A 12820-nucleotide genomic window follows, 5' to 3' on the forward strand; every position below is an offset into this window, starting at 1 on the left:
ATCCGAAAAAGAGTCGATGCACCCAGTCGCGTCGGAGATGAAAAATTACCTGAAGGCCTGAAAAAAGAAAAACACAGAAACAAAGAAAATTATATCAAATATAATAAAACAGTATGAAGAAAAACAGCACAGGAAGGCACCTAAAGCGAAAAAAAATTTACCATACACAGGAGTGTTTGAAAAACACAGCTTCTTTGCTCCGCAGAAAACTGAAGGTCCCACGAGCCGACGTTGGGCAGGATGGCACATGTGTACGCATGGTATGGACAGTGCTCAAGCTTTAAAGTGACAGTACATATCCATGCCAGGCTCAATGGCAGTTGTCACCCTTATGTGAGAATATTTATTTATTTTAAAAGTTTATATACCACATATAGCCTATGCGGTTCACATAAACATACATAAAAATTTGACTATGCAAACATAACAATTATAAAGGCAAGTCCTACATAACTTAAACATTGTAACATAGTAAATGACGGCAGATAAAGACGCGAGTGGTCCATCCAGTCTGCCCACCCATACATTCTTCATAAATTAGTTTAAATGGTCCTTTTTCTTAGATATTTCTGGGCCAGAAACCTAGAGCCCTGCCCAGTAGTGTGCTTAGGTTCCATCTACTGGAGTCTCCATCAAAGCTCACTCCAGCCCATCTTAACCATCCCAGCCATCAAAACTCTCCCCAGTCCATTCTCAACTGAATGTCCATATACGGTACACAGGCCGTGCAAGCCTACCTAGTACTAGCCTTAGTTCCTTCAATGTATACCCATTATTTTCTGATTAGAGATCCTCTGTGTTCATCCCACGCTTGTTTGAACTCTGTCACCATTTTCTTCTCCACCACCTCCCTCGGGAGCACATTCCACGCATCAACCACCCTTTCTGTAAAGGAGAATTTCCTAACATTACTCTTGAATCTACCACTCCTCAACCTCAAATTATGCCCTCTGGTTTTACCATTTTCCTTTTGTTCTACATTAATACCTTTGAAGTATTTGAACGTCTGAATCATATATCCCTTGTCCCTTCTTTCCTTCGGTTTGGTTGGGAGGGAGAGATGGATCGATGGGGGGGAGGGGGAAGCCCTGCTGCTGCTAGCGACTAGGGCTTATTTTTGTGGGTTGGGCTTATATTAACACCTACCCCGAAAATCATGCTAGGGCTTATTTTCGGGGAAACATGGTATCCCTTCAGACCTCCATGGACAAGGAACAAAATCATGGCGTATCATGATCATTTTCCCTGAAGCCACTGTGTCCGGAGCGGACGTCAAAGAGGTACACCATAAAGTCTCCATCTAATATCCTTTTTTCATCTATCTTCAGATTTGGTTTCCACACCTCCACTAAATCCTGCACCTCAAATTTAGGTCTTAATCTTGTCTTCACTTCATTTGACAACTTTAAAACCCAGCAAAACTGAAATATTAACAAATTATGAACAGACCATGGCACTTCAAGCACCAAAGCCATACCATCCAACCTCTCATATAGACTCTGCGATAAAAACACCAAGTCTAAAACATTTCCTGCCTTGTGTACTATCTAATACTATCTGCAATAAGGATAGTCCTGCTAGAATATAAAACAATTAACAATTCATATTCTCCTCTTTTAAATCCTCTGGTGCTAGAGGGACATTAAAATCCCCAATCAAACAAATTGTCTACTCACCGATAAACCTAATAAAAATTCTAAAAAAGGAAAGCTATGGGTACTTGCAACACCAGGTGGCAAGTAAACTACACACAGAACCATCAAACCATATACTTCTGCCTGCTTGTCCTTGGAGAATGAACACTATTAAGCAACACTGAGTGAACCATCATCCTAAGACCTTTGAAATTAAAATGATGAAATATTTTGACATCTACTAGATAGGACAAAGATCTGGGCTTTCTTTTACACTACAAAGAAACTTAAAACTGCTTTGTCACCCAGACAACCTGGGTGGAAGACCTCCAGTTCCCGTCTATCTACTTGGCATCCAATCCAAATCTTTATCAGTCAGAACTGCACAGGATCCAGTAGAAACACTACCTGCAGTCCAATATTAGTATGTCAAGTGATAAGAACACACAGCAAAACTAAGCTTACTGATATTTTCATTCTGGCTAAGGCGAAAAAAATAAAATCAGCTTCCTATTCCATATATATAATAGGTACAAGCGGAATAAAAATCACTAATGTAATGTAATGTAATGTAATCCACACCTCTTCAAAACAAAATGGAGTAGCAGCAGGCTGAGAACCAAGGAAGCCAGGGTTAAAATCCCACTGACACTCCTTGTGACCTTAGGCAATCACTTAGCTCTGTATTACTACCAAATTGTAAGGAAACAGAATACACAGCATACTTATATCTGACTTGCCTTGAGCTATTACTGAAAAGGTGCAAGCTAAATCTAAATTTAATCAGGAGTGACTTAAATCAGATACAAGGAATTGTCACTAATGACTTCAGTTTCCCTAATACAAGCTGAGCTAATCTAAGATCAATCAATACCTAGGTACATCTACAAGCTGGAACTGCAAGCCCACAAATACAATGGGGATAGAACCTAATCTGGTCAAACTGTAGTTTCCAACATGCAGCCCTCAAATCTTCCACAGTGGCCTTCAAAAAGTTGGCTGGCATGCTTTTCAAATCCAATAAATACATTAATTTCAATCTTGCCTACTTGATATAATAGCTACAAACAATTTCTTAAGTGTTACTCAGTCATCTCATTTATGGAATTTGCCACAATTGACAATCCAAAATACGAGTAAAGTAAGTTTTTAAAATATATCCTTGAAATATTGTAGAAAAAGAGATTAGGTTCTTATCTTGATAATTTATTTTCCAGTAGATAGGACTGGTATGCTGAACCTTACTCTGTCTATTCTAGTGAGCATACCACAGAAAGATGTCAATCGCAGCTTTTGAAACCTCCTCCTCCTAGGAGTCTGCTTCCCCCTTCAGTTTGTTCCAAAGCATGCAAAAGACATGGAGGAGGGACAAGGGAAACTCCCCAAAACCAAGGTTCTGATCTACTCATATAATGTTATAACAGTCAATAATGAAACTGTAATGTATAAATGAACGAACATTACCATTGAACAGTAAAACATATGAAATAAAAGCAACAGCTTGAATATTAGGGGAGCTCAATTATCTCTTCAGATTCTATTTACAAACTGATTCTGAACCTATAGTCAAACTGGCAGAGAAGTCTTAACTATGGAGAAACAGACGCATCAGAAATGATCAGGCTGGGGGTTCAGCATACCATTCCTATCTACTGGAAAAGATATTATCAAGGTAAGAACATAATCTCTTTTTCCAGTGCAATAGGAATGGTATGCTGAACCTAAGGGATGTGCCTAAGCAGTCCCCAAAGTCTCAGGTGGGAGAGATAAGTCTGCTTTTAGTACTGATGATCCAAAGGCGGAATCCTCTTGCATTGCCACAACTACCCCATAGAATTTAGTGAGTGTGTGTAGGGAAGACAATGTTGCAAATCTACATATCTCTCCCAGAGGTATAACTTGCACAATATCTTTCAAGATGAGAGACGAATGTCTGCCGGAGCTTTCTTCCAGAACTGGTTCTATGGCTTGAAAGTCCAGCAATCTGTTTAACAATGCCTGGACTTGGACCACCCAATCTGGTTGGCTTGCCAGAGAATCCACGAAGCAATCAGACAGAGGGATATGCAGACTTTCTTGTAACCTTCTCTGACAATATTTAAGACCCAAAGATCTGTCGTTATGCTTTTGCAGGCCTCCAGAAAGTCTAAGAGACGACCTCCATTTTTCTGAAGGGCAGCTGGATGCCTGGCATCACTGCTGCTTCTTAGCTGCATTTCTGGCCCAGGAACCTGTATTTTGGAATTTCCAGCTTCCGGAATATCTATGTCTGGAACCTTGATAGGTTCTCTGAGATGAGCCTCATAAGGCGTACTGGCGAAAACGTCAGGATCTCTAAAAGGAACTCTGGTTCTGGCTTCTAGCCACTCAAGGTCTGCTGTCTGGTAAGGACTTGGGACAATGATCTTGCACATCCAGGCCTTTGCCAAAAAGCATTTATCCCTTGAAGGGGAGCCTGCTAAGCGTAGTGTAGGAGGTTGAATTGCCCGCCCACTGTTTGATCCACAGCACATGTCAGGAAGAGATGGAGTATGCGGAGACTCTCGCCATGACTCTAATTATATCATAAAGTACATCAGCCACATAGACCACTCCTGCCAGCACGAGCTGAGGTAATGGCTCAGCTGCTGTCAAGTCTAGGGTGCACAGCTGTGAATGGCAGGCATGTGCTACGAAAGCAGCAGCTGACACCACTTTAACTCCTAGGACAAGGGCCTCAAGCTGCCTCCTGAGGACTATATCCACTCTTTGGTCCTGTGTATCCTTCAGCACAACTCCTCCCTTACTGGATAAGGATGTGCATTTAGTCACCTGTGCCACCAGGGAGTCTACCTTTGATACAGAAAATATTTGCTGGAACTCTTGATCCAGAGGCCATTGCCTAGACAAGGCTATCACCCCTTTAAGGGAGCCTTCCGGGACCTCTCAGGGCTCTGTAACCAGCAGTTTTATGTCTGTGCGCTACAGAAAGGACATGGGCTGAGATCAGACCCCACTCAAAAGAGAACACTGGGATGACTGAGGATGAGGCGGATCAATCTTGAGCTCATGAAGAGACTCAGTAATAATGTCAGGCAGGGCCCAGTAATAATGTCTGGCAGGGCCAAAGACTTGAACAGCCGTCGTATGCAGGGATCCTCCCCCGGGTCCATGGTTGGAACTCTATCCTTATCCTCAACATAGGAGGCCAAATCTCTTATCAGGGAGGCCTCGCTTTGAGACAATAAGGGGATGAAGACTGAACTTTTGACCCCTGAATCCCTGTCTGACTGACAATTAGAGTCAGGGAGGCGCTCTGCTCCCACAGAAGCATCACTCTGAGGAATCTTAAGAGACATATACCAAGGGTCACTCTCTTCAGTGGACCTAAATTGTGTATTTTGGCCTTGCGCATACACCTGCCAGAGTAGATTAATGAACTTTGGGGTAAAGGCCTTAGAAGATGGCTCTCCTTCCCCGTTGGAAGAGAGGACCCGTTGGAAGAGAGGAGACACCTTTTCTTTGGCTACGGAGCCTCTGCGCCAGTATGGCACGCCGTGCCGTTGTTCCGGGATTCCCAGGGAAATTTTTGCTCCCCTAAACAGGCTCAAAAGCCATGTGCCACAGAGGCCATGTGGGAGTTAAACATGAAGTTCCTGCCTCCCAGCTTCGCTCAATGCAGCACATGGCACAAAAGTGCTCTTTCGTCACCCATCCTTCGCACACAAGGCATGATATAGGGATAGAATCAGAGGATTCCATCCCTGGCACTTTGGAAGCAAAACAAGATGTTTTGGAGAAGTTTGAGAACTTAGAAAAAATATAAAATGAGGGCTGACTGACTCCTGCTGGAGATTCCACTCTCCAGTCAGGCACCCCTGCAGCCCACCACAGAGAGCTGCCGATCGAGGAGAGGTCCTCTCTCCTCGGGATAAAGACCGGGTGAGCCGCGGATCTAGAGGGCTGACTGACTCCTGCTGGAGATTCCACTCTCCAGTCAGGCACCCCTGCAGCCCACCACAGACAGCAGCCGATCGAGGAGAGGTCCTCTCTCCTCGGGATAAAGACCGGGTGAGCCGCGGATCTAGAGGGCTGACTGACTCCTGCTGGAGATTCCACTCTCCAGTCAGGCACCCCTGCAGCCCACCACAGACAGCTGCCGATCGAGGAGAGGTCCTCTCTCCTCGGGATAAAGATCGGGTGAGCTGCGGATCTAGAGGGCTGACTGACTCCTGCTGGAGATTCCACTCTCCAGTCAGGCACCCCTGCAGCCCACCACAGACAGCTGCCGATCGAGGAGAGGTCCTCTCTCCTCGGGATAAAGACCGGGTGAGCCGCGGATCTAGAGGGCTGACTGACTCCTGCTGGAGATTCCACTCTCCAGTCAGGCACCCCTGCAGCCCACCACAGACAGCTGCCGATCGAAGAGAGGTCCTCTCTCCTCGGGATAAAGACCGGGTGAGCCGCGGATCTAGAGGGCTGACTGACTCCTGCTAGAGATTCCACTCTCCAGTCAGGCACCCCTGCAGCCCACCACAGACAGCTGCCGTTCAAGGAGAGGTCCTCTCTCCTCGGGATAAAGACCGGGTGAGCCGCGGATCTAGTGGGCTGACTGACTCCTGCTGGAGATTCCACTCTCCAGTCAGCCACCACAGACAGCTGCCAATCGAGGAGAGGTCCTCTCTCCTCGGGATAAAGACCGGGTGAGCCGCGGATCTGGAGGGCTGACTGACTCCTGCTGGAGATTCCACTCTCCAGTCAGGCACCCCTGCAGCCCACCACAGACAGCAGCCGATCGAGGAGAGGTCCTCTCTCCTCGGGATAAAGACCGGGTGAGCCGCGGATCTAGAGGGCTGACTGACTCCTGCTGGAGATTCCACTCTCCAGTCAGGCACCCCTGCAGCCCACCACAGACAGCTGCCGATCGAGGAGAGGTCCTCTCTCCTCGGGATAAAGATCGGGTGAGCTGCGGATCTAGAGGGCTGACTGACTCCTGCTGGAGATTCCACTCTCCAGTCAGGCACCCCTGCAGCCCACCACAGACAGCTGCCGATCGAGGAGAGGTCCTCTCTCCTCGGGATAAAGACCGGGTGAGCCGCGGATCTAGAGGGCTGACTGACTCCTGCTGGAGATTCCACTCTCCAGTCAGGCACCCCTGCAGCCCACCACAGACAGCTGCCGATCGAGGAGAGGTCCTCTCTCCTTGGGATAAAGACCGGGTGAGCCGCGGAACACGGCCCGCAGACGCGTGCCCTAGAGGGCTAAGAGTATATAAAGAGCCACGTATGTTTAGTGAGGATGCTGAATTTAATTTGAAGTGGATTTCTATCTTAAACAAATGCTCATTGGACCTAATGGTCCTGATTATTGACAGAACACGTAAGGCTATGACCACCATTAAGGGTGAGATTGAAGAAAAATTGAAAGCTTTAAAAGAAAATACGACTGAAATAGACTTTAAACAACACCAAAACGAGTTGAAACATAAAGTGGATGGATTTAGAGCGGGTATACAGAAGGGCAAATTTAAGAAATTTAAACGAGATGAACAGGACTATATACAGCAGAAAGTGTATCCGTGGTTAAAATCTAATGGTTCTGGTAATCCTTCCACTGAAAAGAAAGTTACTTTTGATCAATCTTCTGAGTTATCAAATTTGAGCTCCACTTCTGATGATGATTTTTTAGGCCCCAAACCATGCCAGCCCCGCTGTGGAAGATGGCGGAGAGGAAATGGTCGAGGCCAAGGTCAACATCTAAATCAGTACCAGTACCGGACACGCCCCTTTGGAGCCCCTTCGGAGCCAGGAGGAGCAAGGAGTAATTGGCAAGAACAATGGGGAAACGAAAAGCCAAGATTGTTTCTTCATCACCTTCTAATATCTATGGACCTATAGATCATCATCTTTTAGCTTTACAAGCGATATCTGAAGGTAAGACTGATGTTTCTTGCCAATCTGCCTCTATCTCATCTGGCGAACCCACGCCTCCACCTCAACTTTTAATTGCATTATCGGAGAAGGCTGACTCCATTTCCCAGTCTGGACTGGACTTAGCCTCCTCATTACCTTTAGAGTTGGACTCTAAAAATGATTCTTTAGCGGAACAGTCCTTTATGATTTCTCCGGTTTCAATGCCTACCGGTCCTGAGGTGGGCAATAAACCAATTACTTTGCAAGATGTCTGGACGGTTGTTAATAGAATTGAAAGTTCACTACAGAGCACAGTAGTGCAATTATGTAAATTTTCTTCAGAAATAACACATAAAGTGGCTAAACATGATAATCAATTGGTAAATATGGGGAAAAAATTAGAAAAAATTGAATCAACTGTGCCTGTATTGCAATCTTGTATGATATCTCAAGTAAAAGATAATACTTTATTACATTTACAGTTGGAGAAAATGGAGAATGCTTTGAGATCTAGGAACCTCAGATTTTTGAATTTTCCTTTATCTCATTTTCTTTCTCCCTTAGAATTACTTAAAATGTATTTAAAAGATGTACTATCCTATACTGGTTTAGAAAAGTTTTGTCCAGATAATCTTTACTATTTATCCAGTAGCATAATAAAGGTTTCAGAAGAAGGGGGGAAAGATCAATTAGTGTCTCCTGACAGTCTGAATATTTCCCAATTTTTGGAGTCATCTAAAGACTATATAGCCAAAAGAGCAACATTATTAGTCACATTTAAAACTGAGGTGGAAAAACAAGAAATTCTTAAATTGTACGTTTAAAAAAAAAAAACTGCAATGTTCTGTGGTCAACAGATAAATGTTTTTCCAGATGTCTCTAAGCAGACCCAATACAGGAGGAAGCAATTCCTACAACTTAAGGATAAAACCTTGAGTGTAGGTGCTTCATTTTTTCTTAAATTTCCCTGTAAATGTTTGGTGGTATATAAAGATACCAAATATATTTTTTTAGATCCAACTCATTTAGAAAATTTTCTTATAGATAAACCTAAGTTGGACATTTTACCTGTTACTAATTTAGAGGTTGAAATGGAATGATAAATGGAATTATTATTATTTTGCTTGACTCTAGAGTGTATTTAAGTTGATCATACTGATTATGTTTAATTATTGCTTGTTTAAAGGATGAATCAGGAACAGCCAGCCCTAATAATGTGGACTTAAAATTTATTATCTATTTTTATTTTTAATTCCTGTACTTGTTTATTTTTATTTGTAAATTTGTTATTTGTTCATAACAATTAATAAATAAAGAATTTAAAAAAAAAAAAAGAAGAAAAATTATAAATATTGGGGAAATCTAAGATGGCTACCACTGGTGAATTTTAGGGCTAAAAAAGAACTTAAAATCACTTCAGGGCTAACCAAAAACCTAACCCCCCCAAGATTTTAGGGGAGGGGGACCAAGGCACTAGCGGTAGAAACAGTTAAAAACAGCTTTTGACGACACCCCCCTGATTTTTCCCACAGGTTGTCACAGACCATGTGTTGGAGAAATGGTGCTGCTGCTGCTGCCTGCTTCAGCTCCTTTCAGGTATAGCTGTTCTAGGAGAGGTCCTCTGCTTTCAGCCACTTCACTGGGATCTTCAGGCTGCCGGTCAGACCTCCACAGACCAACCCTCAACCTCCCCCAGACCTCTCACAAAAAAGTAGGAGAGACAAAATGCAGCCAGCACCATGAGTGCCCTGAAGGAACACTATTAGCACCTAAAGAGCTTGCACTCCAGCCCCTGATGAAGTCAAAAGGGCAAGCAAACACCAAGGGAAAGGACCCTGAGCTACAATAATCTTCATCAGGTTGGCTGACACAGGTCCCCACCAGATACACCTGCAGCTGCAGCTTTAAAATCTGTTCCTCTCCACGCAGGTAGAGTAGACCCTTATCAAAGGGGATCACTGATTTCATGAAAAAGACCATGACTAGAGAAAAAAAAAAAAAAAAAGCAAAACTATCACTAAATTAAAAAAAGAAAAGAAAGAAAGAAACCGAGCAGATCAGAAGACACCTTTCATGCTCACCTGCACAAAGAGAAACTGAAGGGGGCAGCAGACTCCTAGGAGAAGGAGAAGGTTTCAAAAGCTATGATTGACATCTTTCTGTAGTATGTTCATGTGAATGGACAGAATACCCCAAGGTTCAGCATACCATTCCTATTGAACTGGAGTTATTAATGTTTAATTCCCAGTATGAACAACAGCTCAAGCCAGTTTACAAAATTAATATTATATGTAAGCTCGAAATCTTTTGGTGGCCCTCAATGCTTTCTCATAGTCACACTGTGGCTCTTTACATGAAAAAGCTGAAGACCATTTCTATAATAGTCTGTTCACTCCATTGACAGACACAGAACTGAGGCACAGAAAAAGCCATAGGGATCAAACTCACCGAAACATCCTTATACAGGTGGATAGGATCATACTCAATGTCATTGGTGACAAAAAAGTCATTGGCAACAGCCAAAAGAGTCATCTCAGGGAGGGAGAAAATATCCATGAACTGCTTCACTGCTGGACCCTGCAGAAGACATAGAAATGGCCTGGCATCAGTGGAGACCATCATTCTTGCATGCCTCATTAATGTTCCAGATTGTTTCACAAGCGAAGAAAATCTCCCAAGCCCCAAGGCGGAAACTGAGATGAGAGGGAGAGACCACCTGTAGAGAGGAGGAAGTAAATGCCACTCGAAGTAAAATCGGTGTTAAAGTGAAATTTTCAAATACATTAAATATTTGAGAGAGCCCTCAGTCACACAGCCTTCCTCCAGTCCCCCAGAGGTAACGGCTGTCACTGGTTTGCACCCAGAAAGGTGTCAACTGTGAAACATCCCCGGGCTCTCCCTCTCATCTCAATTTCCGCCTTGGGGCTTGGGAGATTTTCTTCGCTTGAGTTTATTCCTTCTCCCATTTTTCAGGTTTATTTAGGATCCAGATTGTTTCACAGCAGCATTACTGTTACCAAGTTTTGGTACCATAACATGTAATGTCAGACACAAATTGAAGCAAGCATAAAACAAGGTGAACCTACAACTTCACAACAGAATGTGTTATAGATTAGTTAATGCAAAGAAAGAGAAGTTACTCACCTGTAGCAGGTGTTCTCCGAGTATAGCAAAATATATATTGGCACATATAGGCAATATCAGCTGGCAGAGCCCAGCACAGACAATATTTAAAGCTTTTGGCAATGCTGTATTGCACATGCATGGATGCCTTCCCACTTGACCTGAAGGCATGGGACCAGCAGTATAGTAAAAAAAGCTTAGAGAACACAACACTGTGTTGTAGATTGGTTGCCTTCTATTTATTGACACTTGGTATGATCCTATTGGTTGAATAGGTTCCCTATTTTAAATATGTATGTCCCTATGTTGCTTACTTTTTGTCTATTGAAACTATGTATGATACCTTGTAACCCATCATGGGAGGATGGGATATAAATCTAAATAAATAAATACACACACACCTAGAGGAGAAGGGAGGGTATGTAGCAATGTGTGTCCTGCTGTCCTCGGAGAACACCTGCTAAAGGTGAGCAACATTGCTTTCTACAAGGACAAACAGGACATTCACCACAAATGGGAATCCTTAGTTACCGGGCTCACAAAAAACAAACAATGGAAAAAAGGGACACAACAGGTGAGGCCAACAAGGAACTAACAACCTGTTGTGTGGGTGCAGCCTGGAACAGAATACAAAGAACCTAGGAAGGCAGAGTTGGATTCTAGACTACATGGTTTAGTTTAATATTAAAACAGGTTTCTTTCAAAGCAAAGTTCTAGACTTTAAAAAAAAATAACTTTGTTCAGATGGGATAAAGAGTTGTTGTCTGCATAGGAACATCTGGAAGAAATAGGAAAGAAGTGGACAAAACTGAAAGTTCATCCAGACGATGAGGAGAGTACTGCCTGGAACAGAATTGAGGCAACTTGTGATTGTTGGGGGATGCAAATAGATCTATTTGAGGAGTTCCCCACTGAGAAAAAAAAAATCTGATGTTCGACTATGGAGTGAAGTGTCCACTCGTGTGGCCGAAGAAATCTGCTGAGTTTGTCAGCAAGCATATTTTGTGCTCCTTCAACATAGACAGCTTTTAAGAATGTGTTTCAAGAGACTGTTAAGTTCCAAATCCTCTCAGCCTCCTGACAAAAAGGCAGAGAGCCCGTCCCTCCTTGCTTGTTGATGTAGTACATCGCAACTTGATTGTCAGTGCAAACAAGGAGAACGTGATTGGATATACTGTGTTGAAAAGTCTTCAGAGCACGCTCTGAGCTCCAAGAGGTTTATGTGGAGGTTTTGCTCCTGAGCAGACCAGTGACCCTGTGTTCTGAGATCATTCAGATGAGCTCCCCAAGCATAAATGAATGAGTCTGTGGTCAAAACAGAGTCTGTGGTCAAAACTTTCTAAGGAGGCATTTGAAACAACTCTTTAAAAAGATTTGAAGAATTCATCCATCACTGCAGAGATTTATAAAGCGATGGCGTGACTATAATCTTCTGAGAGAAAGGATCGAGAATTTGAGACCATTGGGACACTAGAGTTCACTGAGCTGTTCCGAGACGAAGTTTGGCAAAGGGGGTGACATGGACTGTGGATGCCATGCGACTTAAAAGCCTCATCATTTGTTTGGCTGAGATGGACGATAGATGGTAGACTTGATGGCAAAGCTGAAGCAGATTTTCCTGTCATTGTTGAGGCAGGAATGCTCTGAGCTGTATGGTGTCTAAGAGAGCTCCAATGAACTGAAGAGTTTGAGAGGGCTGAAGTTGGGACTTCGGAAAGTTGGCTTCGAACCCCAAATGTTGAAGGAACTGTATTACTGAGAGAACCCCCTGAGGGGAGGTAGCTTTTATAAGCTAATCGTCAAGATAGGGGAAAACTTGAAATCTGTGATTCCTTAAAGCTGCTGCCACTACTATAAGGCATTTGGTGAACACTCTTGGAGAGGATGCCAAGCTGAAGGGCAGAATTTTGTATTAAAAGTGTTGATGGGCAATTTGAAATTGCAGACATTTTCTGTGAGCTGGATGAATCGGTATATGAGTACATGCTTCTTTTAGATCTAGAGAGCATAGCCAATCATTTTGATCTAATAGAGCAGGGGTGTCAAACTCAATCACATAAGCGGCCAAAATCTAAAATATAGACTAAGTGGTGGGTCAAATTTTTTATTAAGATACTTAGGGGTCCTTTTATTAAGGTACACTAACTGATTTAGCACACGCTAAATGCACAC

The 12820-nt window shown here is 43.4% G+C and overlaps 1 protein-coding gene across 1 annotated transcript in view; it reads right to left on the bottom strand.

The window, feature by feature from the left end:
- NT5DC2 (5'-nucleotidase domain containing 2) overlaps positions 1-12820 on the bottom strand; it is a 137886-nt gene that overhangs the window by 78526 nt on the left and 46540 nt on the right. The window contains exon 6 of the mRNA XM_033922266.1: positions 9974-10102. Within this exon, the coding sequence (XP_033778157.1) occupies positions 9974-10102 (129 nt within the window). The remainder of the gene's footprint in view (positions 1-9973; positions 10103-12820) is intronic.

This window comes from Geotrypetes seraphini, chromosome 1, assembly GCF_902459505.1.
Source record: "Geotrypetes seraphini chromosome 1, aGeoSer1.1, whole genome shotgun sequence".
NCBI classification, from domain to species: Eukaryota; Metazoa; Chordata; class Amphibia; order Gymnophiona; family Dermophiidae; genus Geotrypetes; species Geotrypetes seraphini.